This window comes from Mixophyes fleayi, chromosome 4 (genome assembly GCF_038048845.1).
Source record: "Mixophyes fleayi isolate aMixFle1 chromosome 4, aMixFle1.hap1, whole genome shotgun sequence".
Taxonomy (NCBI): Eukaryota; Metazoa; Chordata; class Amphibia; order Anura; family Limnodynastidae; genus Mixophyes; species Mixophyes fleayi.
In genome coordinates this window covers 169,605,528-169,633,520 of record NC_134405.1, presented here as the reverse complement: position 1 = coordinate 169,633,520, position 27,993 = coordinate 169,605,528, and the positions used below count along the sequence as shown (strand labels likewise).

At 40.3% G+C, this 27,993-nt stretch overlaps 1 protein-coding gene across 2 annotated transcripts in view; it reads right to left on the bottom strand.

Annotated features, from left to right (window-relative positions):
- Nucleotides 1-27,993, bottom strand: part of SLC2A13 (solute carrier family 2 member 13) — a 150,840-nt gene that overhangs the window by 13,059 nt on the left and 109,788 nt on the right. Inside the window, exons 5-9 of one of the 2 annotated variants that reach the window (XM_075208830.1) lie at nt 5,811-5,974; nt 4,441-4,561; nt 3,122-3,247; nt 1,377-1,495; nt 14-1,293 (exon numbers count right to left, since the gene is read on the bottom strand). In XM_075208830.1, coding sequence (XP_075064931.1) covers nt 1,277-1,293; nt 1,377-1,495; nt 3,122-3,247; nt 4,441-4,561; nt 5,811-5,974 — 547 coding nt within the window. In that variant the 3' untranslated portion in view covers nt 14-1,276. Of the gene's footprint in view, nt 1-13; nt 1,294-1,376; nt 1,496-3,121; nt 3,248-4,440; nt 4,562-5,810; nt 5,975-27,993 lie in introns of those variants that run through there. The other variant, XM_075208829.1, reaches the window with a different exon arrangement.

Sequence of the window (27,993 nt, the reverse complement as noted above, 5' to 3'; positions counted from 1 at the left end):
ATATTACCAGGAATCATTATTATTATCATTTATTTGTTAGGCGCCACAAGGTTTCCGCAGCGCCGTACATTATACAAGCAGGAGACCATACAGGGTGACATAGTACAGAGCAATAAACACAAAGTACCAATACTTCAGAACTCCAGGCAGACATATGAGCAAAGATGGAGCAGAAGAACAGGTATGGAGACAGGAGGGGAGAGGGGCCCTGCTCATACGAGCTCCCATCCTAAGGGAGGGTGGACAAACAGGCACAAGAGGGAGCCATTAAAGTAAGGGAGAGAAAGGCGGGGCTGGTGGAGAGAGGGGAGAACGAGAGAAGGAGGTTAGAGAAGGAGCAACAAGATAAGGGTTAAGTGGATGGTTGGTAGGCTTTGAGGAACAGGTGAGTTTTAAGTGCCCGTTTGAAGGAGCACAGACTGGGTGAGAGACGGATGGAGCGGGGGAGGTCGTTCCAGTGGAGGGGAGCAGCTCGGGAGAAGTCTTGGATTCTGGAGTGGGAAGAGGTGATCAGAGTGGAGATCATTGGCCGAGCGCAGGGAGCGGGCAGGGGTGTGAATGGTGAGGAGGTTAGAGATATAGGGGGCAGTAGACTGGGAGAGAGCTTTGTAAGTGGTGGTGAGGAGTTTGAAAAGGATCCTGTAGGGGAAGGGGAGCCAGTGTAAGGCAAGGCAGAGAGGGGAGGCGGAGGAGGAGCGGTATTATTTGAGGCAGCTTTAGGACATGGACAGCACATGATCTTTGGGATATCAGGAAAAATGTTGTGTTTTGGAATGTCCCATTGAAAAAGGCCATTTTTGTGTTGCTTGGTTACTGAGAATTTATCTGTTATTAGAAATTAAAATTGACCTTGAACCACAATGTGTTATAAAAGTAAAATATATACAATAGAAAACACATATGCAGCATCACATCGATAACTGGTAATAAGATTTCAACTGAAATATACTCCAGTGAGAAAAATAAATCTGTATAAATTACGTTAATACAAATACACCTCTTATGAGTTAAATACCCTCGCCTATACTCTGCCGCCAGCACTTTGCACAGGAAGAATAGCATGGCATGGCATAAAGCAAAACAATGCAACATAGAAGAGGATATACCAGTGGTATGGCAGCTCTTCGGATCTGAAGAGTTCAGTATTTACAAATCACTGCACTTTTACTCAGATTGCGCTCATGATGCAATACCGAGGCACTGGAGACATGTTGAATCCAGGACACATTATCAAAATAGGGACCAATATTCCCCATGTCTGCAATTTTGTCAGTGGTCAATGTCGGTCTATATCTATAACAAATGGTACAACACCTATCACATTGGGCTTACAAATACAATTTTGAATTATTTTGCTCAAAAAATGAAAATCTTACCAGGTGCAAAGAAAACCAAGTAAAAAATTAAACCAAGGAGTGCAGTCCATGAGTATGACGTAGGACAGTAATTATATGCCCAAAAAAACCCTGATTGAGATCTGGTTTCATTTGTACATCTGAAAGAAAACAGGCATTTCAGATTCAGGCCATACTTTTTTTTTTTTTATTAATGACAGATTGAATGGTAAAAACATTGACAAAGTGGCACAATGGTTAACATCGCAGTGCTAAAGCCATAGGCTCTATTCTAACAAGGCTAATATCTGTGTGAAGTTTGTATGTACACCCTGTGCTTGCATGCTGCTCCGGTTTCTTCCTGTACTCCAAAAACACATTGGTCAATGTTAGTGTGTGCCTGTCTGTGTGGTAGAGAATATGCATTGTAAGCTCCACTGGCACAGGGACTTATGTGAATGACTAAGGCAAGTGCTGCATAATATGTTGGTGCTATATAAAATTTAATAAAAAAAAAAGGAACAATGTTCTGATTGTTAATACCCCAAAAAATAAATGTGTCTCTAAAAAAGAAATAAATATCTATATCTATCTATCTATCTATATATATATATATATATATAAAATTTATCTCTATATATATCTATATCGATCGATAGATCTATCTATCTATAGAGAGAGAGAGAGAGATACCGTATTTCCCCATGTATAAGACGCACCTTTTTCCCCACAATTTTGGGTCTTAAAACTGGGTGCGTCTTATACAGTGGTAGTAGCGCTTACCCTGTCAGATGCTTCCTCTGTCCGGTAAAGTCTTCTTTCTTCTGTCCGTTCTGATCCTGATGCTGGAAAGTCCTCTTCGTGATGACCGCATGTGGTGCGTGAACCGCAGTTGGAACGCACACTTACGTTTTCTGCATTTGGTCCAATCAGGACTTTGTCAAAGTCCTGATTGGACATCCGGTCATCGCGAAGAGGACGGTAAGCGACTTTCCAGCATCAGGATCAGAATGGACAGAAGAAAGAAGACTTTACCGGACAGAGGAAGCATCTGACAGGGTAAGGCAGAATTAGCAATAGCGTTAGAACTCCGTCTCTCCTCTCTGTACATGCTGCACAATCACTCTGTGAAAAAGTTGAGGATAATATTTTTTTTCACATGATATCTACAGGTGCGTCTTATACAGTGGAGCGGGGGAAATACGGTGTGTATACATACATACACACACAAAATATATATATATATATATATATATATATATATATATATATATATATATATATATATATGCACACATACATACATACATATACATTTAATATATATACACATACATTTAATATATATATATATATATATATATATATATATATATATATATATATACATATACATATATACACACACACACAGAGTCACCTAATAAGACCTGTTGACATTTTAAGAGACTTCTTTTATACAATTTGAAAAACTAATGTTAATTTTATGACCCACATGGACATGTGTAGTTCACAGTATGTTTCTGTGTGTTACATAGTGTTGTGCAACTTTTGTTTTACATTTCTGTACTTCACTGACAATTCAATTAACAAAGCATATACTTTACCATGTTAAGCTATGACTCTTGCTCATTATTTTAGATATTTTTCATCTTATTTTCCTTTAATTTTGTTTACTGATCTTTTTCGATGCAATTCAAATGCTATTTTTGCTTCATATTTTGTTTATCTAAAAGGCGACATGTGAATTGTGAATGCATGAAATGAAGAGAAAGGTAATGCTTTACCTGCCCCATGCAGACCGCTCTGTCGTTTTTGGGTCAACAGGGATACAAGATGAATCAACAATATTTGAAGTGTTAATCTTGTAACAGAATCCACAGCTGGGATCTAGCATACATCCATTGCAAAAGCTGTAAAAAAGTAAGTGGTTAATTTGTACATGGTATTGCAGAAACTGATGATATCTACTGATTAATATGACAGCTTTCATAGCTGTGCACTACTAAGAGGTGTCGGGTCATAAATTGTAAGTGAAATATGTTAAGCAATGTAGTTATCTTGTTAGGCTTCTACCAGTTATGTTGGAAATTATTTTATTGTGCCAGGTTCCATTGTACACCTATCTTCCTATTACTGAAGATATTTTGGTATGCACATATATACTTCTTTGCTTTGCAGAGAAATAAGATACAAAAAGCAGAAAAAATGTACTAAGACGTAAATTATTGCCACCTTTTAGAAGTAGTTAGAAAGAATTAGATTACAAGGTGATTCACCTTCACTTTGGAGGTGTCTGCAATATAAACATCACTAATTAAACAAACTTGAATTGAGAAAGACTCATTATCCTGTGCTGTCTTGTCCACGACTAAGTGGCAATCCTCTTGCAACATAATATTATAATAATATGAGGGGTTTAGTGTTAATTTAAAGTCTGGGATGGAGGGATTATGATAGGATATTCTCTAGGGCACTTCTGGGATACTACTGCCAGTGCAAACACTTGAGCTCTTCTTATTTATACACCATACTGCAAATTCTAGATATTATTAGCTCTTAAGATGCTTCCATAAAGACCTAATAAAGGGAAGACAGTTAAAGAAAGAAGCACAGATAGAATTGAAGCTAAGAGATGGGAAGTTGCCTATGTTTTTCACCTCTGTTGTCTCAAGCATAATATACCTTAATTCAGAAAAGCAACATATCTACTATATAAATGCCTAGTGGCGTGTGTGGAAACCTGCTGGGCAGAGTTATACACTGACCTATATATTTCTTAAAGGAGAAGTGACAGTTGGGAGTGGTTGCCGGGGGTGACAGTGGGGAGTTTTTAACACCTTAAGTAGCTTGATGAAGGATGAGGCGATGAAGATGAAGGATGAGGTGATGGAGAAAAATGATGAGGTGGTGACATGTGGACAAAACCACGTTAAAAAAGGGCACTTGCGTCGGGAAGTAACGCTCTTCCCCTGAGGAGGCCTGGGCTAGGCCCAAATGCATGACAAGAACCTTTTTAACACCTTAAGTAGCTTGATTTGACTAGAATGCATGAGTATCATGCACGGGTTAACTTGTATAAGAATATATATAACTAAACACTCACCTGTATTTTGCACAAGTGGAATTTTGACTTGAAGGATCAGTTGGTGTAAATGTAACTGGTGGTGAGACTTGAGCAGACAACAAAAAGCCCAAAGCGAGTACAATTAGGGCCACAGTTGTACCTATGATAAAAAAAAAAAGGTGTAATAAATTACTATAGATATGGATTAATGCAAGTAAAATGTATTGCCTATATATTATGAAATGTGAGAAACCGATTTTTAAAACACAAAATGATGTTAAAAAGTCACTATTACCGTTCGTTGGCCACTTTTCGCAAAAATAAAATACTATTCAACATCTAGCTTATTTGTTTTCGGTTTCCAATGTCACTTAAATTTGCAACACCCATATGAACACCTGGCCACAGGGAATTTAACCTGTCAGTGTGAACAGTAATTCTAACTGACAGTATTGTGTCCTAACATGTGGGGGCCTATTTATTAATGGCTACGAATGCCCCACTGTTAAATATGATATTTTATTGCAATGATAAGGGATGATATTTTGTGGCGAGGGTAGAATGGCTAACGCCATCTTCAGCCCCAGACCGCAGTTCTAATTTAAAATTATGGGGACTTCGGTTTAATGCAAATATTTCCTATGTTAGACTTTTGTTAGATAGCTATGTAACTTAAAAATGCCTAAACCATATGTAAACATCTGTTTCTGCATGGCTTATGGCTTTATAAATGGGCCCCTTGGTGTGATGTGGTTGTTGAGGAAGGGACAGCACTTCTATACCTCTATGACAACCAGCAAGATAACATAAGAAGTTACAGGTACCTAGTTATACCAGTAACATGGTAAGTAAAGGAAGTGGGAGGATTGTATAAGAAATAATTGATAGGTTATAAGTATTATTGTGAGAAAAATAAAAAAAAACAGATGTGTAATAAAAGCCTTTATACATTGGCCGACTAGATTTGCAAAGTCCTGGATAAACACTTATTATAGGAATCATACATACAGTGTTAATCAATGAACCACTTTGAAGGTTTGGCCCTGTGTGTAAATGTATTACCCAACATGTTGTCAGCAGCTAAATAGGCAGTTCCTAAGATCTGATTAAATATTCCTATTTCTATAGTATAACCAAAGTCTCATGTGAAATGAAAAACATACATATATTGCCTGACTTCTTGCCAAAAGTTCTGGTGTTTGGATATCTCTGGCTTTCCAAAGGAAAGGTGCAGAAAAAATGGATATGTCTCTTAGTAGTTCTGGGGTGCAGAAATAGTTGTAGGGACTGAGTTACATTACTAGGTAATACACATGATACACCACCTAATTTTGTGTGTGGGAGATTGAGATCCTCTTATACAAAAGGCAAATAAATGTTTTTTCCCTAATGTTATGTAGTCCACATACCTATGAGACTTCCAAGTGTGAGTTTCCTTCTTCCAACTTTTTCTACTAACCAAACACCAACAAGTGTAAAACTAAAGTTTGTAAATGCTGTAATAGCAGAAAGCCAAATAGCCAATCTGTCATCATCCACCCCAGACATCTGTAAAATGGTTGCGCTGTAGTACCTGAAATACATAAAAAAAAAAGCTTAGTTGGTTTAGCAGTTATATGGTTATAAAACGTGTAGGTCACTTCCAAATCCTTATAATTTATGTTGTTATCTCATTGTGCTGCTTTTGCAACAAAAGATTAAAATAAATAAATAAAAAAGCATAAAGGACATCTCAGCTTAATGTTTACTGTCCTGCTACTCCCCACAATATATATATGTGTGTGTGTGTGTGTGTGTGTGTGTGTGTGTGTATGTGTATATATATATATATATATATATATATATATATATATATATATATATATATATATATATATATATATATACACACATACATATATATATATACACACACACATAAGCCTTACCGATTTTTATGTATGTTCAAGTGCTGACATTCGCAAGAATGGAACTACACGGCGGGCATGGATGGTGGAAGCGGCCCAATCTTTTCACTTGATATATTACATTATGTTAAACAGGTTGGCTATAGTGCAGCTTGGCACGGCCATGCAATATAAGCCTCAGTGTCAATGGCTGGTACACACCAACAAGGTGTCACATTATGGTACCATCTTCCCATGCTCCATTCACTCATGCAACCAGGCCCTGAATAACAAGGCTAGAGAGACCATTATGTTAGTGATAAACAAAGTACCTACTGCTTGCTGCTCAGTGAAAAGTGACAAGTCATTCAGCCTGAGGGAGATAGGTAAAAGTAAAAACAAAATCAACAAGAAATAGCAGCAACTCCAAAAATAAAGCGTTAAAAAGGATTTCAACATAGGGCTTTTCTACCAGGTTTTCTTGTAAAGTTCCTTTACCTATAAGAAGTGATGTACACAAGTAATTAAACACAGAAGCTATTGGTATGTTTGCTTTAAGAAACACTATGTATAGATGTCCAAGGCAGCTCAAAATCTCCATGAGTGATAGATCTGCGATAGATCATGGGGTCAGGGTCCCCAATACTGAGACAAGCAACAATGATATTTAATAATGGGGAGTACTCTATAGAGGTGAAACCAAAATCCTACTTCTAAACATGGTAGACCTAGCCAGGACAGTCTATGTGCCTAACTGAATTACCTTATGGGAATTGAGAACAAAGAGAGAAAAATAAGAATATTCATAGGCATATTACATTTCCCAGTTTAACCCTTTTATTTTGCTACCAGCAAACACACAAAATCATAAAATGTTAACAACAATGCTGTTGCATATACTAATGTATATGAATACCATCAAATGGATTCACACCAAAAAACATAACAAGTCAGGGCTCTTCTGCGCAATGTGTATATGCCAACAAGCGTTGAAAAGAAACATAATAGCAGATGGCAGCTTCCAGGCTGTTTGTTTACTAGACAAATACTTCTTTGAAGCTGACATGAAAGTTCTCGGAATAGAACTCATTAGGTGATCAGTGAAACAAATATTAGAATTACATTTCTTAACACTGATTGCATAATGCTGTACAACTACAATCTACCATTTAGATTTGTATATTGTATGCAAAGCAATGAAACACTTCCATGGCAACTAGAACTCTGTTTAAAAAATAAAAACATTTTTAATAAAAATGAGCCACATAGATAACATACATTGCATAACACGTTGTCAACATCGAAGAAGACAATTACTTTGCACTGATGTATTTATCAGTAGAATTTAAAGGTTTAGATACATACAGACCACCAGACAATTTTAAAATTTCAATTTCTTTAACATAGTGTCAGTTGATCCTCTTGTTTAGTTTGCTTTGATAACAAAGCTTTTCCCTGCAACAAGTTTTTTTTACTCTGATCTTTCTTCTAGACCGGTATAATCAATATTGGCACAGATTTACAGATCAGAAACAAAAAAGTCTATGCAACACTAATTGCAAGCAAATGTTTTTTTAAACAGGTAGCTCTCAATCCATTGGAACAAATCTCTTAATTTAATATACAAATTGTAAACCCCCTTGTCGAAGTCAGCAAATTGGATAAAGTCATTTCAATTAAAGTCTAGCAAACTTGGTTGTCTTTGTCTGAAAGGATGCGTACGGTACGCTACGACGTACAAGGGCACGCTACGGCGTGAAAGGGCGTACGCATCCACTACACGTGGCAGCAACAGTAATTGGTCTTTTACCATACATTCGCACAAACACGCATACTTATAAAATAGTACACATTAATGGTAGTTGCAACACATAGTCAGTTATTTTGAAATAGTAGTATTTATATGTTATATCAGAGTTACATGCATATTAGTGAAATACACGGAACAGGTTGAAGGAATTACATCATCAGTGGTATCATAATGAACCTCGTTACATATCCTACTGTTTGGTTCACTCTGCGAGGGAATCGCAGAGTGCATACACAAGTTATGAATAATAGGGAATTATGAACTACTTAAGACTAAGGAATCTTGGCAGGAAGAGCCGAGCATACCCCCTGGAGAGGTGACCCCCTCCTTTGGATTCCTTAGGATGAACCAGCCAATGATTGACAACCCCTTGGACCTTCCTGAGACCTGGACCAATAGATGCAAGCTATACCATCTTCATTGTATTACTGTATTTGATTGTGTATATAAGCAGCAGCTTGTGATCCAGTGTGCAGACATCTTGTCCCCAGACTTCAGGATTGAATGCTGCACACTGGATCCAGAGCGCCTGCGATAAGTAACGGCTATATTTATTATTACTTCGCTTGAGCATATTATTCTACTATTTGCGAATAAATCTTTGTGCGTTGGAAACACAACTCGAGGTTCGACAATCGTTATTGGTTAGCGACAATACGCACTTAACAATTTGGGGGCTCGTGAGCTTTGGAGGTTTCGTTGCCGATGATACGCAAGACCAACGGATTTCGGTTCCGCAACAAAGGGTGGAGACGCGTCATATACGGATAAGAACGCATTGTGGTTAAAACCTTAATTTTACTCTGTGTTGTGAAACCGAATGTCCGTTTTGAATTATCTAGGGCACACTAACTAGAACCTAGGGACAAAAGAGAAAACTGTTTCTTTTTACTGTCATTGTGCGTTTTAACTGTATTGCATTGCTTAGCGTATGTGTATTTCCTGCTGTGCGTACGCGAACATCCGGTAGATTTGCAACGTGGTTAAACAATCGTCTTGATAGTTATTATATGTGCATAATATAATTACTTGTGAAAACCTCTGGGACATTATTACTATTGTTGGGAATTCTTTTATTTTCTGCGCAGAAAAGGTGTATGTCGTGTGATTTGTTGACTTTAAATACACTAAGGTTTTATCTATTGCAAAATAGAGTGTCAGTTGCTGTTTGACGAGGCAGGTGCCCAACTGGTGTACGGTATACAAGGCAGGTATACCGGGGGCGGAAACTGAATAAGTTTTCGCGACGTGCACCCAAGGGTAATCGCATCGCTTACGGATTAGCTTTAAGCGTTGCGATTGCACCGCACGGACAAGGAAAGCTGTGATTGTGACTTGGGAGTAACGGGGAGGAATTACGTTGGTAAGGCTGGTAATTGACTTTACCGGATGCTACCAGTTGTAATAAACTCAACAGATTTTTGTTGGAGAGTCAGGGGTGATCAGGAAGCTGATAACCCTTTAGTCCGCATTGATATTTCTGTATTAGGGGTCCTTGTTTAATACAAGAGGAAGCGAGTGGACGCGGCTTGTAGCAAATACGTCCCCAGGCCGGTAAAATATCTCTAGCGGTAGTGTTGAAAATTAGTGGCTGAATATTGTGTTATTTCTGGAACCCTATTTTGTGGCAGAATATTGTGATATTTCTGGGACCCTATTGTTCAATATGGGTGCTAAGCAAACGCTAGAGAAGGCCAAGGTACTGCCTAAGGAAGGTCCTATTGGTTCAGCGAGATTTCTTATGTGTAAGAAATATGGTGCATACGCAACTGCGTATTGCGACACGTAGGTCAAGATGACCAAAGGTTGTGATAGGCCTTTCCCAACAATAGGGAGTTTTAATGCAGAGGTACTAAATACTGTAAAAGATAAAGTATGGTTGATTACCTCAACGAAAGTGAGGAATAAACATAATGATTGTTTAAAATTGTGGCAAATGGAAGGTAACACGTGGCAGAGCAGCGAATGCAAAGTGGAAGTAGGCGTGGCTAAAAGCGCGCGCACAACGGAAGTAACCGTCGAGAAGCGTGGCGAACTCAGCGCAAGCGCGCCCCCGCCACCTTATGTGGCGGGAGCGGTAAGTACAGCCGGTATTAAAACTGAAAAAAGAAAAATTGCTAAGTTATATCCTGTTTTAAGCCAGTTTAAATCAAGTGTATCTGAAGATGAAGATGAACCCACTGTGATTTCGGCCATTGCCCATGCTGTTACTGTACTAGAGGCTCAGCGCAAGTATGAGAAAATGGCTGAGATAGGTGAGAGTAGCGTGATCACTAGGAGTGAAAGCGTTCTAAATCTAGAACCAGCAAATCCTGTAGTGTCCCCTGAAGTCAGTGTACCAGAGGGACCCAGTCCGCACAATATCAGTTCCCAATGGGAAACCGGATAAGGATGGTGTAGTTCCTTTAAGAAATGTTATAATGCATTGTCCCTGGACTAGATCAGATTTACGTTCCATTATGACTGAATTCCCAGATCCTAGAAAAGAGTTGGCTAAGTGTCAGAAATTTGTTAAACACTTAGGAAATGCCCACGAACCAACCAATAAGGATTGGCGTGTAGTGTTGGGGGCATGTCTTCCTCCCAATACTAACATACAAAAATTCATTGAAGATTGTTTGTTGGAGGAAGATGACACCTTGACTGATGAGATTAACCAAAAGAATATAGAAAGAATTGTCAAACACTTAGCCATATATTTTCCAGTAGTGGTAAATTGGAGTAAGATTTTCACCATAAAACAAAAAGACAGTGAAACTGCAGCGGATTATTTTGGTAGAGCTCTTGCATCAATGACACAGTTTACGGGGGTATCAGATATAAGGGAGAACCCACATCATAGGGAAGTAGCGGTAACAGTACTGATGGATGGTTTAAAGGAAAATCTAAAAACAAGAGTACAAACCTCAACCCCTGGTTGGAGAGGCAGCACGGTAGATTATCTTAGAGAAGTTGCTGTGGAACATGACAAAAATATCTTTAGGAAAAGGGAAGAAAAGAGTGACAAGTTGATGACGGTGAGTATACAGGCATTAGGGGAAATGCATACACGACCACCAGCATATAACCCACATAACGGGAAACGCAGAATGTTCAGATGTTACAATTGCAAAGAAGAAGGACATATGAGAAAAGATTGTACAAAGGGAAGGTATAATCCTAATGAAGGGTCACATAGATATCCTCCAAGGAGGGATTCACATAGACTAGAAGACTCACATTTACCCGCGCTTATTACAGCAGCAAATGCTGCGCGGGAAATCAATAGTCAGCGCTAGGGGTCAGGTCATACCTGTAGTCTACAGCCAGTGAGGTTAACTGAGAGTCAGAGTGAAGAACCAAAAATCATAGTTGACATAGCTGGTAGGAAACAAACTTTTCTTGTAGATACAGGGGCGGCCCGATCTGTGATAACCTCTCCTTTCAATCTACAGGTGACCAGTAAAACTATTCCAGCTATGGGGGTAACGGGAAAAGTGTTACATTATCCTCTAACTAAACCCGCTGAAGTTACTATCGGGCCTCTGCATACTAAGCATTCGTTTCTCTTAGCTGCAGCGGCTCCTACTAACTTGCTAGGGAGAGACTTGTTATGTAAAATGGGATGTGTCATATACTGTACTTCTGACGGTGTGTTCTTAGATATACCGGAGAAGGTCGCACATGAGGTACAGGATATATTGGACACCCCTCAAAAGTTAATGTTACACTCTCCTGTTATAGAACACAGTCCATCTCAAGTTAAGGGGATGTTGCTGGAAATACCAGGTTCCCTATGGACCAGAGATGGACAGGACACTGGACTGATGGCAAACGTAGCCCCTGTCATGGTCAATCTAAAAAGTGGTAGGATAGCTCCAAAAATCCCACAGTATACATTAAAACCGGAGGTGGAACTAGGGGTATATCCTGTTATTGAGAGGCTGTTACAACAAGGGATTTTAATTTGTACAGACAGTACAGCAAATAGTCCCATTTTCCCTGTGAAGAAGAGTGGGGGGAGGGGTTATAGATTAGTCCAGGACTTAAAGGGAATTAATAAAGTTGTTGAGAGCCAATTCCCCGTAGTGCCGAATCCAGCTGTCATCCTCATGCAGATTCCACCGTCTGCCAGTCATATTACTGTCATTGATCTATGTTCTGCTTTCTTCTCAGTCCCTCTTCACCCTGACTGCCAATACCTTTTTGCATTCTCCTACAGGGGAGTGCAATACACATGGACCAGACTACCCCAGGGGTTCACTGACAGCCCCAGTATTTTCTCCCAAGCCTTACATGACTGTTTGCAATCCTTTCAACCCCACAATGGGTCTGTTCTAATTCAATATGTGGACGATTTGTTGTTGTGCTCTGATTCTTTTATGTCACGTTTACATGATACTAAATTATTGTTGCTTCATCTTTCACAAACAGGGCACAAGGTGGCAAAGGATAAATTAGAGCCATGTCAGACTAAGGTCAAATACTTAGGACACTGCCTCACTAAGGGGCTAAGACACCTGACAACCGACAGAATTGAGGCCATACAACACATGACTCTGCCGCAGAGCCAGAAGCAGATTCGTACTTTCTTGGGTATGTGTGGATACTGTAGATCCTGGATCCCAGGTTTTTCTATTCTGGCATTACCATTGCAGGAGCTAGTCTCTTCCTCAAAGCCAGAACGTGTTGTACACACAGAAGAGTCAGAGCAAGCGTTCTTTAATCTTAAAGATAGTCTGACTAGAGCACCTGCATTGGGAATACCTGATTATGAAAAGCCTTTTGAGCTATTCTGTACAGAAGCTGATGGTTGTGCAGCAGGGGTCCTCGCACAGAAACATGGTGACGCTAGCAGACCGGTAGCATACTACAGTGCACAATTAGACAATGTGGCAAGATCACTCCCAACATGTCTCAGAAGTGTAGCAGCAACGGCTCTTCTGGTAAGTAAGAGCGAGGACGTAGTATTAGGACATAATTCAACTATCTATACACCCCATGCTGTATCAGCTCTGTTAAATTCAGCCCAAACCAGACATGTTTCTTCAGCTAGATTTACAAAGTGGGAACTAGCCCTGATGGCACCCTCAAACATCACCATCAAACGATGTAGCACCTTAAATCCAGCTACATACCTTCCGTATGTGTCTCAAGAGACACAAAGGGTGGGAGGTGAGGAGACCCTGGTTGATGACGAGTTAGGCAAGAATACTGACACGCATGACTGTATGGAACACCTGAATCAGACCTTTACTGCAAGGCCCGACATACGTGACACCCCCTTAGAAAATGTAGATTTTACGTTTTATACAGACGGAAGTTGCCATAGACAGACAGAGACAGGAGAGCTATGTACTGGTTACGCTGTTGTAGACGATCAGGATGTGGTAGAAGCTGAACCCCTTGGCCCACCTCACTCAGCCCAGGTGGCGGAACTAGTAGCACTAAGGAGAGCGTGTGAATTGGCAGAGGGTAAATCAGCCAATATATATACTGACGCTAGGTACGCCTTCGGGGTAGTGCACGATTTTGGGGCCCTTTGGCGTCTTAGAAACTTTACGACAGCAGCAGGTACACCAGTGGCACACTCACAACACATAAAAGGACTTCTGACAGCGATACAGTTACCCAGAACAGTAGCCGTCATAAAGTGCAAAGCCCATACCTTTGAAGAAGACCCAGTGTCATTGGGCAACAACAGGGCAGACGAAGCTGCTAAATGGGAAGCAGGGCAACCTATGACTGTATCGACCGAGACTATGATGGTTTTTCAGACATTAGACATGCAGAAATTAATTGAAATGCAAGATTTGTGTTCCCTGCAGGAAAAGGCGGTCTGGAAGGTGAAGGGATGTGGTCAAGAGTCCTCAGGACTCTGGAGGGATGGACAAGGTAAGCCTGTAGCTCCCCGAACATACTATCCAAGCCTGGCTGAAGCAGCACACGGTCTGACTTACCTGGGTAAAGAAGGTATGTGCAAACTGGAGATTTTCCTCTCAGGCTGGTAAGAAAGCAATGTCATGTCTTACTTGTTTGAGGAAAAATGTTGGGAAAACTATTCCAACTGAGCCATCCCACATCCCTCCTACAGACGGACCTTTTCAGGTAATACAAATTGACTATATCCAATTACCACCGTGCAGGAATTTAAAGTATGTGTTAGTGTGTATTGATGTGTTTTCCGGTTGGGTAGAAGCATATCCGGCAGCCACACATACTGCTGTGTTCACTGCAAAGAAAATTGTACAAGACATTGTGTGTAGGTTCGGTATCCCTAGAATCATTGAAAGTGATAGGGGTACCCATTTTACTGGTGATATCTTACAAAATATGTGTAAACTCATGGGAATCAGTAGCAGACTTCACACCCCTTACCGACCACAAGCCAGTGGTAAAGTGGAGAGAGTAAACGGTACTATAAAGAACAAGCTGGGTAAGATAATGGCTGAAACTGGGTTGGCATGGCCTGAGGCTTTGCCATTGGTCCTCCATAGCATTCAAACCACTCCTAGACCTCCTCTTAATCTGTCCCCCTTTAAGATACTGTTCGGACGACAACCTCATTTGATCGCGAGTCCACAAGACGACTTGAAGTGTAATAATGAAGTGACTGTACAATATCTTATAAGAATAAGTAGACAGCTAAAACAACAACAACAAAAACTAAAAATGCTGTCACCTGGTATGCCAGAAACGAACTGTCATGATGTTGAACCTGGAGACTATGTTATGATCCGCAATTTCTTACGTTCAGGTTGTTTAACAGACCGTTGGGAAGGCCCGTACCATGTGCTGCTGACCAGTACTACATCACTGAAGGATGCAGAGAGAGACACTTGGGTCCATTCCACCCACTGCAGGAGAGTCCATAATCCGGAGAAAGTGCAAGATAAAACTAAGACCGACGACATAGAGCTGTCACTTGTGAGCCTGTTCCGGGAGACCTAAAGCCTGCAGTCGAGACACCTGAACCAGAGACGTTGCCTCAGAACTATCTTTTCAGCGATGGAGTAGCGGTTTTTGTTTTTCTTTTGTTCCAGGATTTTCCTTGTTTTAAATCTTTCTAGGACATTCTATTTTTGTGAAGGAGGATGGCGGACAGAGGAGAGTTCTGGGAGTGATACGGATGAAATGGAGGCAGAAGAAAAGTTAATAGGATACTCAGAGCAGCCCATTATCAAACTTGGTCCAGGGGTTATGAAAAGGTCTGCTAGCTCAGGAACTCGGAGGCAGTGTGAGGGGCTATTGTCTGATGAGTATTGTATCTGCAAGTTCTGCGACTCCCTAGTTGAAGAGAGATGCATCCAACGATGCCAGTCCCCCAGTACTCTGAATATAGGCGGGCATCCTTTGGAGGATTATCACTCCCTGTTGGGTAAGGTGCTAAACCAAACCGAGTGTTGGGTGTGCTCTCACGTGCCGCAAGGGAAGCATAATATAGGACTAGTGCCATTCCCTCTAAACATATCTGAAGTACTCGAATTGAGGGGTGGGAGGCCCATAGACGGGAGGTACAATAACACTAGGTCCCCTAGTCTGACGCTTCGACAATACTCCATAGACAGATCTTTGCTGTGCCTAAACATATCTCATGCAAAGCGCCTGGAGAATTGGGAGGCTGACCTATCAGATCAGACAATGGCTCGCCACACTCATTTTAGAGGGAGACTCACAAGGTCACTACTAGGCAGGAATGTTGATGGAAGTCACAAATTAGGGCGTATAACCAAACATAAGAAGGTATCCATTGGAAAAGTCTACAGATAAATGTAAAAATGTCATTAATGCCGACACGTGTCTAGAACAAATGGGGACACTGGGCATGGGTAGTTTTATCAAAACTCTGTGTGATATAATTCATGGGCATACTGTTCCTTATGTTCTCCCTGATGATGTGTATTTTGTTTGTGGAAGGAAAGCTTATTCCTGGGTGACTCCGAGTTCCAAGGGCTTGTGGTTCTTAGCTAAACTGGTTCCTGAAATTATGACTATTACTCATGAAGAAATGGTTGGTATTCACAAGACTACATCACCACCATACATACACACACAGTATGAACACCGTGGCAAGAGAAATATGATTCCTGGTGAGGAGCCCATAGCTACAAAATTGATTAGTGAAACTGCTGGTTTCCAAGTTATGGTTGCTCTAGACCTCACCAGGACCGCTCGGGGAACATTAAACTTTAAATATATCCAAGACCTAGCTAAATTAATAGATAATATCACCGAGATGTATGATGACACTTTCAGGTATACTGGAAGGGAGCTACAAGCGTACAAGAAGGAGTTGGTACAACATAGACTGGTACTAAATTATCTCACCTCTATTACTGGTGGGTACTGTGTGACACTGGCCACCCAGTTCGGTGTCAAATGTTGCACGTACATTACTAATAATACGGATGACCCTAAAGAGGTTATAGAAGAAATTTTGCAGCTAAAATGGGAATTTCGAAAGAGTCACAATTCTTCGTTATATGAGGTCGGGGAAAAGGTGGCAGATTGATTCTCGTGGTTGAACCCTGTGAAATGGTTCTCCGGTCTGGGGGAGTGGGTATAGGAAATGGTTGCTAGTGTAGGTAAGCTCCTTCTCCTTATACTGGGTGTCATCTTAGCAATTGGTTTAGTTGTCAAATGTGTTCCTACGGTGTTGAAGTGTGGAAAGCGGTCTCACAGGAGTAACACTGAGAAAGAGACTGAAAGGGTGGTACCAGATACCGAGATCATGGTCTGTGAAGAAGTATTGTATAATCCTGAACTTGAAACGGTGATTGGGTGATAGTTTAGTACACTATCAAAGGGTGGAGCTGTCGAAGTCAGCAAATTGGATAAAGTCATTTCAATTAAAGTCTAGCAAACTTGGTTGTCTTTGTCTGAAAGGATGCGTACGGTACGCTATGACGTACCAGGGCACGCTACGGCGTGAAATGGCGTACGCATCCATTACACGTGGCAGCAACAGTAATTGGTCTTTTACCATACATTCGCACAAACACGCATACTTATAAAATAGTACACATTAATGGTAGTTGCAACACAGTCAGTTATGTCGAAATAGTAGTATTTATATGTTATATCAGAGTTACATGCATATTAGTGAAATACACGGAACAGGTTGAAGGAATTACATCATCAGTGGTATCATAATGAACCTCGTTACATATCCTACTGTTTGGTTCACTCTGCGAGGGAATCTCAGAGTACATACACAAGTTATGAATAATAGGGAATTATGAACTACTTAAGACTAAGGAATCTTGGCGGGAAGAGCCGAGCATACCCCCTGGAGAGGTGACCCCCTCCTTTGGATTCCTTAGGATGAACCAGCCAATGATTGACAACCCCTTGGACCTTCCTGAGACCTGGACCAATAGATGCAAGCTATACCATCTTCATTGTATTACTGTATTTGATTGTGTATATAAGCAGCAGCTTGTGATCCAGTGTGCAGACATCTTGTCCCCAGACTTCAGGATTGAATGACTGCACTGGATCCAGAGCGCCTGCGATAAGTAACGCTGTATTTATTATTACTTCGCTTGAGCATATTATTCTACTATTTGCGAATAAATCTTTGTGCGTTGGAAACACAACTCGAGAATCGACAATCGTTATTGGTTAGCGACAATACGCACATAACACCCTAAATATTACCAAGGGGTAATTTTAGCTTTAAAATAAGCACATTCACTTTCTTTTTCCTTTTTTTTAAGACAATTGTGTCCATGTGGAGGAGGTATGGTGGCAAGAAAGAGGTGGGCAGTCAAATATATTTGCCAATAAAACCAAGTAAACATCTCTGTAAATATCTAAATATAAAAAAACAACCCTTATTAAGTAAAGGTACATTGTGAGCTCTTTACACATCAGCTGTCTCTCACCTCCAGATCTGGCAGCTTCAGCACGTAGAGGCGTTTCACAGAAACAGTTATAACCATTACTGTCAGAGCTGAAAATCTTTACATTTAGCTGATAATTGGTAAAAAGAACAAAACTAACCCAACATGCATTGATGAATGGCCATTGTTTCATAGAGGAATTCATACTACTCATTTCTGTCCTATTAACGTTATGCAATCTAGCCTCAATTACAGTTACTTTAGGGGATAGTGCACTCCTGGCTAAAGATAACCCAATAAATCCTGAGGCTGAAAAGTCTAAGGGTATATTACTCCTAAATTTGGTCCCTCTGAAAGATCAGACCTACATCCCTTTATAGGAGTTACATGTAGAAGTGAAGGCATGCCAAAGATATAATGATTGGGAAAGAAAAGATGTAATGATGACAATGTTTAAAAATGATGGCATTATGGACACAAAGATCCAAAAGTGATTGGTAATGCACACAAAAACAGTAAACACATGCACATCACGGATCTTTGGTAAAAAAAACAATCTGCACAATGTAACATCTAACTGGGCAAGGACAAGTCAACTTTGCCACTTACCTAACACAGAATGAAATATTGTTTCAAGCAATTATGATCTAATTTTCCACACATACATCATACATGAATTATGCACAGCATATGGATGTATATAAGGGTCATGCAAAAATTGTGGCCATGCATACGTCTGACTTTGGGAAAGAATCTAAAAACAGGAAGTTATTGATTTTCTTCTAGCCCCTGATCAACATACACAGCATCAGTAAAACATTCTCAAATTTGGAAAAGTGACTCCCACTTGGAATGGAGGAAATTCATTGGTCATCATGGACACTCTTAAATATAAAATGGACAAGGAAATACAGGAGCTCCCATCCATTTTAGTGCATGTCTCTCCTCTGAGAACAGGGTTGAGGCTAGGGTTGTTGGATAGGCAACGTTGGGTCCTCACCCAAATTTTGCTATAAAGCCCTGTGATACAGAGTTCCACCCATGGTCTAACTTCTCTAGTCAATATCACAATTAGTTATCCCTGTCCACTGTCCGTCTCTTTTCTCAGTCACAATCAGTTTGTGACCCAGTCACAGTCCGCCCATCATTCCAATCTCCAATTACACCATGCTCACTGGGTCTCTTTCCTAAGTGTTAGTGCCCTGTTTCCTGTGGAATGAGGGCCTAGAGGCTTCAGCTATGCACACCAGTACTTCCCATCATTAAGATGGTCACACACAGGCTGAAGCATTGACGAAAACAACGTGATCTAACAAACATAACCTTGGTTGGGCATGTCTCAAATACAATATAAAAAAGTAAATGCATTATTCTACAGCGCTCTCAAACCTTTTCCCCTCTCTTTGCTTTCATACTAATCACCACATGGATTTCATGCTAACAGATGTGAGGCATAAATCTGCATGGATGAACACATACAAAGAAAATGATTTAACCCGTCTGGGAATTGAACAAAAAGGGCCTCAAACTGCCTGTAATCTAAAGTGATCTGACCGGCTACTATGCATTAATCTTGGATAGCATTTTTTTAAATGATTGAATTCAAGTCAGAAATTTGTCAGGGATTCTTCTAAATATTCATAAATTATTATTCTAAAGCATATCAGTAAAACCTGGGGATTTCAACAGTGTGTAAAGGTAAATCTGTTCATAATTAGTTTTGTTGCAAACAAAACTTCAGTTTTTGCAAAGCTACTCTACTATATCATTATTTACACTGTAAAATAGGCCTCATAGATCTGTCTTACATTGTGAAAAGGGCCTTGGGCAGTAGGATGCCCCTTTTTCTCTTCACTCACAACATATATTTTGTTCTCTCTGTCAATGTTAACATATAGTTTGGCATCTGTACTTCTCATTGGGGAAGGAGTGGGGACTTAAGAATGTATCAAATAAATACAAAGAAGAAAAAGAGATAAATATCCAATGCAGAGTAAAAATACAATGACAATTAAATTTGTTATAGAACAATGATTGCAAGTAAATGCAAATGTAAAATAAAAAGTAAACATTTGATGCTTGGTTTAATTATAATTAAGGGGAAAATAAAAGGGTATAAAGGAAAGGAAACGAAATAGGAAAGGAAAAGGGTGATGGGAAGAGTAAATGGGGATCACCTCAGAAAATGAAACTGACAGGTAGTAATAAGCATTGAATCGCAGTGTGACATTAGATATCAACATTGCATTTACTTGTAAACAGCGACAACTCCCTACATCTGTAACCTTCTCCTCACTGGCCTCCCCCACTCTCATCTTTCTCCTCTTCACTCTATATTCAATGCCGCCGCATGACTTATCTTCCTTTCTCGACGCTCCACATCTGTCTCCCCACTCTACCATGCTTTCACGGGCTCTCCTTCATCTACAGAATCCTTTCAAGCTCCTCACCCTCACTCACATACAAGGCCCTCACCAACTCCACTGCTCCCTACATCTCCAACCTCCTCCCTCTTCACACTCCTTCCAGCCCACTGCAATCGGCCAACATTTGTCCCCTCTCCTCCCCTCTGATTACCTCTTCTCACTGACCTATGCAAGACTTCTTCTGCGCTACCCCCCTCCATTGGAACGATCTCCCACGTGCTATCAGAATCTCCCCCTATTGAAGCAGTTTCAAACGGCATTAAAAACCCACCTCTTCTTAAAAGCCTTTCAGTCATCTACCTAACTACCCACCTGTCAGCTACCTCTCCCTCTCTCCCCTTTTACCCCCTTCTCACTCCATTTGACCCTGTCCCCAGTTCATTTTCATTGTGCCTTCGGTTTGTCCGCCCTTCCCTTTAGATTGTAAGGTCCTCTGTGCAGGTTCCTCTCTCTTCCTGTTTCCACCACTTTTAACTCTGCTCTACAGCTACTCTGCCCAACTCCTTCCTAAGCCTTCTGCCCACTTATTCCACTCCTACTTTTCTTTGCACCTTTTCTATAGCTCTTAACCTATTAGCTGCACCCACATTCTTGGGCACAGCAGGTTTCCTGCTGTGCTGACTTTCCCTCACCCTTTCTTATTAGCTGTGTTCTGAGCTACCTGAGTTATAGTACTGCTTGTTTATTGTACCATAATGTTATACCTTGTACTGTCCTACTGTTTGTTCCTGTACGGAACTGCGAACGCTCTGTGGCACCTTACAAATAACAATTAATAATAATAACAACATTGACTGATACAGAGATGATATGAGGCCTCTGGACAAGTAATTGCTCAGACAATGGCGCTCGAGAATTAACGGTGTATCAGCATTTCTGGCAACAGAGCATGGAAAATAGGTCTTATTTGCAGATACTGATTAAAGGCAGAGAGATAATAGGGAATAATTTTACTTTGGCTAGATCACTAAAAAAATCCAATATTAGCCGGTATCCAGTTTGGGAACACATTGTTAGAAAGTCCTGGAGGAAAAGCAGGGTTGTGCCCGAGAGGCATCAGAGGAGATGGGGAGGGAGCTAGGATGAAGAGTTTTACAGCGTGACCATATATTAAGAGATATACTCATAACTGGATGAAATATGAGATGCTTCTAACTGTATTTCCCTACAAATCCATTTCCAGATTTGGTTTTGAAGTGTTGCGCTGAAGAAGAAAGTTAAGAGGTGCTGCTTTTGTGGGAAGGTGGAACTTAGCTTGGAGAGAGGTGGTGGAGAATCTAGCTGGGGACTAATGAGTTTACGAGTTGATGAATATGGAAGGTACTTGTAAACGTCCTGCTTTGGTACTGAGAATTTTGAAGAGCTTGGAAGAGGTCGCTTATATTTTAATTTCCCAGATTCTTCCAATTACCCAGATTGAAATTTGGTATTTTACGTGCAGAGAAGGCTAATGGGAGAATTTGTGGAGGAAATGTGACAAGGAAGTGTGAATTATCTGTGTTCCAAGTGGACCAAAATATACCAAGGAATGTTGGTAAAATTGCGGTTTCATATATGGCCGTGAAAAATCGTTGAAAATCTACAATTTGACAAAAACGCAATACAATAATCACCAGGTGTTCTTTAGTGTACTATTTTTTTTCTGTCCAGTAAAAAGCCCAAATATCGTCAAATGGTGAGGACATTGTTCATTTAAGTGATTTTGGCTATTGACCTTTGAACATATGTATCATAAATTACAATATGAAGAATTCAACCATTACCTTTTCATTAAGAATTCAGAACACCTTTCTTTGAGAACATTTCTTCTATACATTCTGAATCTGTTTTTTTTTCTTCAACATATCCAGAAAGGATCTTTTTCCTTAGTCTCTAGACCATGAAACCTTTATTCTCAGACTGATTTTGATTTCTTAATATAAATCGATATTTATTGAGGCCTTTCCAGCTATAGTCTGTAAATCAATATAATCTTTGGAAAATAGGTGAATTATCATCCTTTTAGGAAAATCCATACTTCCTCATTTTATGAGCCCATATGGGGGTGTTGCTTTTTAACAGTTTTTCTGTTATTTTTTACATAATGATCTCTAGGTTGGCACTGCCTAGATTTAATTGTATTCTGCATTTCAGCTTTCACAGAAGACATCAAATCTTCAAAACAGGTGTTTTCTTATTAACAACTCAGGCATGACACAAGGGCTCTTTTAATCAGATAATCTTTTCCCACAGACTATACACTTCCTGGATGATTGTCCATGCTTTCCATTCATCGTGATTAAGCTATTATCTCTTTCTAGGTTGACATAATCTTGGCTGCAAAAGCAAAAATTCTCTCATCAAATTCTTTGTCAATCTAGAAAGAGAATAGCTTAATAACGAAGATGCTGAACAGAATCCTACCAGGGCACCTCACATACTGCGTAAAATTACACCGGTACCACTAACAACATATAAACACTGGGGTCTATTTCATGTATAGGCCAAGAAGATGAGCAATCTTTCTCATGTCTGCTGTCAGGAAGTGCTGTATTACAGTTGTAATTATTTCAATAGTTACAGCTCAATGAGCAGTTATTGAAGTTGCAGACATTCTGCATTTCTTAATATCTAATGCTTTACACACTACACAGTTTTCTTTACCTCAGTCAGGTGTGGGCTACAACAAGGTAATGTATTTGCTACTTCTAGCCTGCTCTCTATGACATTATCAATCAATTCTGGTCCTGACCTATGCATGCTTGCCAACTCTCCCTGAATGTCAGGAAGACTCCCTGAAATAGAGGTGATCTCCCTCACTTCCTGAAGAGTCTGGAATTCTCCCTGATGCTGAGCCAGTACAAGACGTGGCTTCGCCATCTGTGGCATGATGACACAGTTCTGAAATTGTGTCCTATGTTCATGTATTGATGCCTATGGAGGTGGCCATTTTCATGGAGACCAAGATTTAATCAAAGACTGACAGGTAAGACAACATGACTTCAGTAACGGAGACAGAAATGTAAAAGACACTTCAGTTTCTAGAGATTCATTAGCTGCTTTTCTTTAACGCATAATTGCCAACTCTCCCTGAATGTCCAGGAGACTCCAGTATTTCTGGGAGACCTCCTGGGCTCCTGGGAGAGCAGGACAACCTCCCCGTTCTCGCCCCCGCAATAGTTAAGTGGCGGGGGTGGCTTAATGACTCAAATATTGTGTCATCTTAGCTCCGACCCCTGCTGTAATTGGCCAAAATTGTGACGATCGTTTTGGGGTCGAGGCCAAAATGATGCAATTAATCGAGCCCCTCCCACACTCTCCCACCTCCCCCGGGATCTCCCTGAAGCCAACGAGGAAAAGTTGGCAAGTATGGACCTACGCCTTACATGATATTATATCCCCGCCCGTGTCCTCACACATATACCTTGCCAGTGCGCCACACTGCCAAGATTTTCTATTGCATGAAGCTGATCACACCTCAGATTGACACAAGAGTTCTGGGGAAAAAGGGTAAAAGGATTACGGGAACATAAGACAAATAATGACACTTTTCCTAATGGATTGCTCTGCAAGCAGACTAGCTAGCACTAGCAGAGCAAATAGATACAGTCCGGTAACAATATTTTTTTATACCATTATCCCTTAATGTCTACATTAGACTAACATTTTTTTAAAAAATATATTGTTATCATCCATCTGATATTGTATTCTATATTTCTGAAATTTCTATAGCTGGGCAATTATTTCCATACTGTTGCCTCTTTCTGTAATATTAAATACATGTTTCATTGCAGGGTTAAAAAAATGAAACTAATATTATGCTCTGTAAACATGTGCCACTAATTCATTCAGCATGTAAGATATTGCAAAGTACTTTAACGACAAAATTGACTCAATCAAATATGACAAGTCATATTACACATGGCTTACAAAGCCATATGCTAGCCCCCTCTAGCTCCTTGAAAGTTGATCAACGAAAAAGGTTGACATACATATCTAGCCTTCATGCTTCACTACCTGCCCGCCTAAGCCAATTATAACATTTCACTCTGCTGCAATCAATCACAAAACCTGAATTCACTAAATACACTTTTCACACCAGTATGTTCCTTATTATGTTTAAAGACGTACTCAAATAATAAATAAACCAAAGCTTCAAGACTATTGCATTTTGCTCAACAAGTTTTAAGTAGGCGTTAACATAGCCCAGATATAGGCACACATAACATTTCATGGTGTAGCAACATACTCAGATTTCATCAGAAAATTGCTTTTAGGAAAAATAGTTTTCAACGCATAATTTTATTTGCTGCGTTATGGGCTAAAGTTACAATTTGTGCTTCTAGAGGAAAAGCATCCGAAACAAGTGATGATCCCATGTCCATCAACTGCAGCCAAAACACAGTACTGATAGTATGTAAATTAAAGTGATCCTAGTTTTAATATTCTGTAATTTTACATTTATCACAGTTTTTAAGTTCCTTATATTTGAATACACGAGAATACCAGAATAACTGGTACTAACAACTGACATGAAAATTGATCTGTAGATAACTATGCAAGCCCATGGCAACCAAATAGTTGTTTTTTTTATTAGTTATTTTATTTTTTTACTAGTAAAGTTGAGGAAATAAAAACAAATGTCTTATTGGCTGCAATGGGTTACAGCCTTTTTATTGCACATGGTAGTGAACATCTGCATATACACTATATGGACAAAAGTATTTGGCCACACCTGTTAAATATTGAATTGAGGTGTTTCAAATCAGACCCGTTGCCAGAGGTGTATAAAATCAAAGCACCTACCCATGCAGTCCCCATCTGCAAACGTTTGTGATACAAAAAGGGTCGTTCTGAAGAGCTCAGTGACTTCAAGCGTGGTACTGTGATAGAATGCCACTTCTGCAATAAGAGGATTGTGAAATTTCATCCCTGGTGGATATTCCACAGTCAACTGTAAGAAACTGTATTAGAAAGTGGAGGAGTTTAGGAACAACAGCAATTTAGCCACGAAGCGGAAGACCACGTAAAATTACAGCACAGGGTCAATGAATGCTAAGGTGTATGGTGCGTAAAAGTTGCCAACACTCTGCTGATTCCATAGCTGAAGAGTTCCGAACTTCCACTGGCATTCATGTAAGCAAAAACTGTGTGGCAGTAGCTTAATGAAATGAGTTTCCATGGCCGAGTAGCTGCATGCAAGCCTCACATCACCAAGACCAATGCCAGGTGTCGCAAGGAGCGGTGTAAAGCACACCGACACTGGACTGTGGAGCAGTGTTCTGTGGAGTGACGAAACAAGCTTCTCTGTTTTGGTAGTCAGATGGGCAAGTCTGGATTTGGAGGATGCCGGAGGAATGTTACCTGCCTGACTGCATTATGCCAACTGTGAAGATTGGTGGAGGAGGGATACTGGTATGGGTGTGTTTTTCAGGGTTTTGGCTAGGCCCCTTATCTCCAGTGAAGGGCAATCTTAATGCTTCAGCATACCAAGTCATTTTGGACAATGCTATGCTTCTAACTTTGTGGCAATAGTTTGGGGAAGGCAATTTTATATTCCAACATTACTGTGCCCAGTGGTCAAAGCAAGGACTACAAAGACATGGCTTGATGAGTTTGGTGTGTAAGAACTTGACTGGCCTGTACAGAACCCTGACAACAACCCAATCGAACACCTTTGGGATGAACTGGAACGGAGATTGAGAGCCAGGCCTTCTCTTCTAACATCAGTGCCTGACCTCATAAATGCTCTACAAGATGAATGGTCATAAATTACCACAGAAACATCTTGTGGAAAGCCTTCCAAGAACAGTGGAAGCTGTTATCACTGCAAAAGTATATGTATTTGAATACAATGTCATTACAATCCCTGTTGATGTAATGGTCAAACATCTGAATAATTTTGTCCATATAGTATATGTCCAGCCTATTGTTCATAGTATGGCAATTTACCACTGGGTAGATGAAGGATTTCCAAGAGTATGGCTAACGAAGACATTGTGCGCACTGACGAGGAGTGTGGCGACGTGACAAATGTTCAATGCTACAGCGCAAGGCTGCCCTTAGCCACGGTTGGATTAAGGCTTTGCAGGGCCTTTGGCACTTAGGACAGGGAGGCCCTATTATCTAAAATTAAGGGCACAGTGTCATCATTCACAAAAGAGAATAACTGTGTTAATGTTACACTTCTATCTCATTTTACCCTCTGTGACTCTCATTGCAGCCCCCTCCATTCCTCTCTCATTGCAGTCCCCTCCGTGCCTCTCTCATTGCAGTCCCCTCTGTGCCTCTCTCATTGCAGCCTCCTCCATGTCACTCATTACCTCTTCCAGGCCTCTTCCATTGCAATCTTTCTGTACAATCTCCTCGGAACACTGTCTAAGCGCTCCTAATAACTGTCTCTGGCAGCGGGAATTAACCACCAGGGTGCCCTATGTGCCCCTCTAAATCCGGCTCTGCCCCTAAACCCTGGATCACACATAAATGTTTATATATATATATATATATATATATATATACACATACACACATATATACACACACACACACACATACACGAAAAGCACAACATTCGTGAAATTAATATGTAATCGTTTACAGGAGTTGAGGTTAGGTCATTGTTTTGTTGTCGCCCTCTGTCACGAACAGCACTCACCTGAGTCTGCGTGATGCAGGTGTGGCACAGGGTTAACCAAATTACAACCACCTGGTCTGTCTACAATGAGTAAATCCTTCCCTATCCATGCCACACACTAGCTTTGCGATACTAATTATACCACCATCAAGGTTTTTTCTGACAAGAGCTGACACTCTTATTTAGGAAGCCTTCGTTTCTCCCTAACATTAATATAACACAATTTACTTTTTATCAGAGTTCACATAAAACCTCAAATGTTCTCCTTGTTTCAATTATGTAGCGTCTTGACCAAACTGTCGCGTGAATTCGTAAGAACACAGAGACTAGAACTTATTAAGTGTAATTTAATATGGAAAATACATCCACAATGCTTAAGATAAAAAGATAATAAAAGACATACAAATATAGTGCAATTGTTTCTTATAAAATAAAAAGGATAAAACACAGAATTGATACCTCACTTAGAATCAAGTTTCTGGTGCTGGGAGAAGCAGAAAAAATGGGACCTCTTCAATCAAATGACTCCCTCAGAGTGAACCAAGACTTACAGTTCCACTATAGTTTTAAAAGCCAGCTACAGGACCCCCCCCCCAGCCCCCTTTCCTGTGACCCTATTCAGCTTGAATCTGTCATTAACATACAACCCAGTCTCTGCAGTCGGCATGTCTGGAGCCTCCCAAACATGTGTTAGATTTCATTGTCTTGCAAGAGATATCCTCAAAGGCTTTCACATTTGCGTCCTGCCATAAATGGTATAAGGTGCTACCCTTATCTACCAGCCCCCTCTGGGTAGCTTAACATACACAAAACCCATTGATCTAACAGCTTCTAAGAGAACCATGTCACACTATTTTTCAGGAAGTAATTCACAAACATATATTTGCAGATTTATGCCTAAGAATTAGCTTGCACATGACACCTCCCCGTTCAAGAGGGTGGCATATTTTAAAACTGAATTATTTTTGTCTATACAGTATTACATATAGGCTATAAGAGCCCATGGCCTCATTGAGCCAGACCACATGCTGAG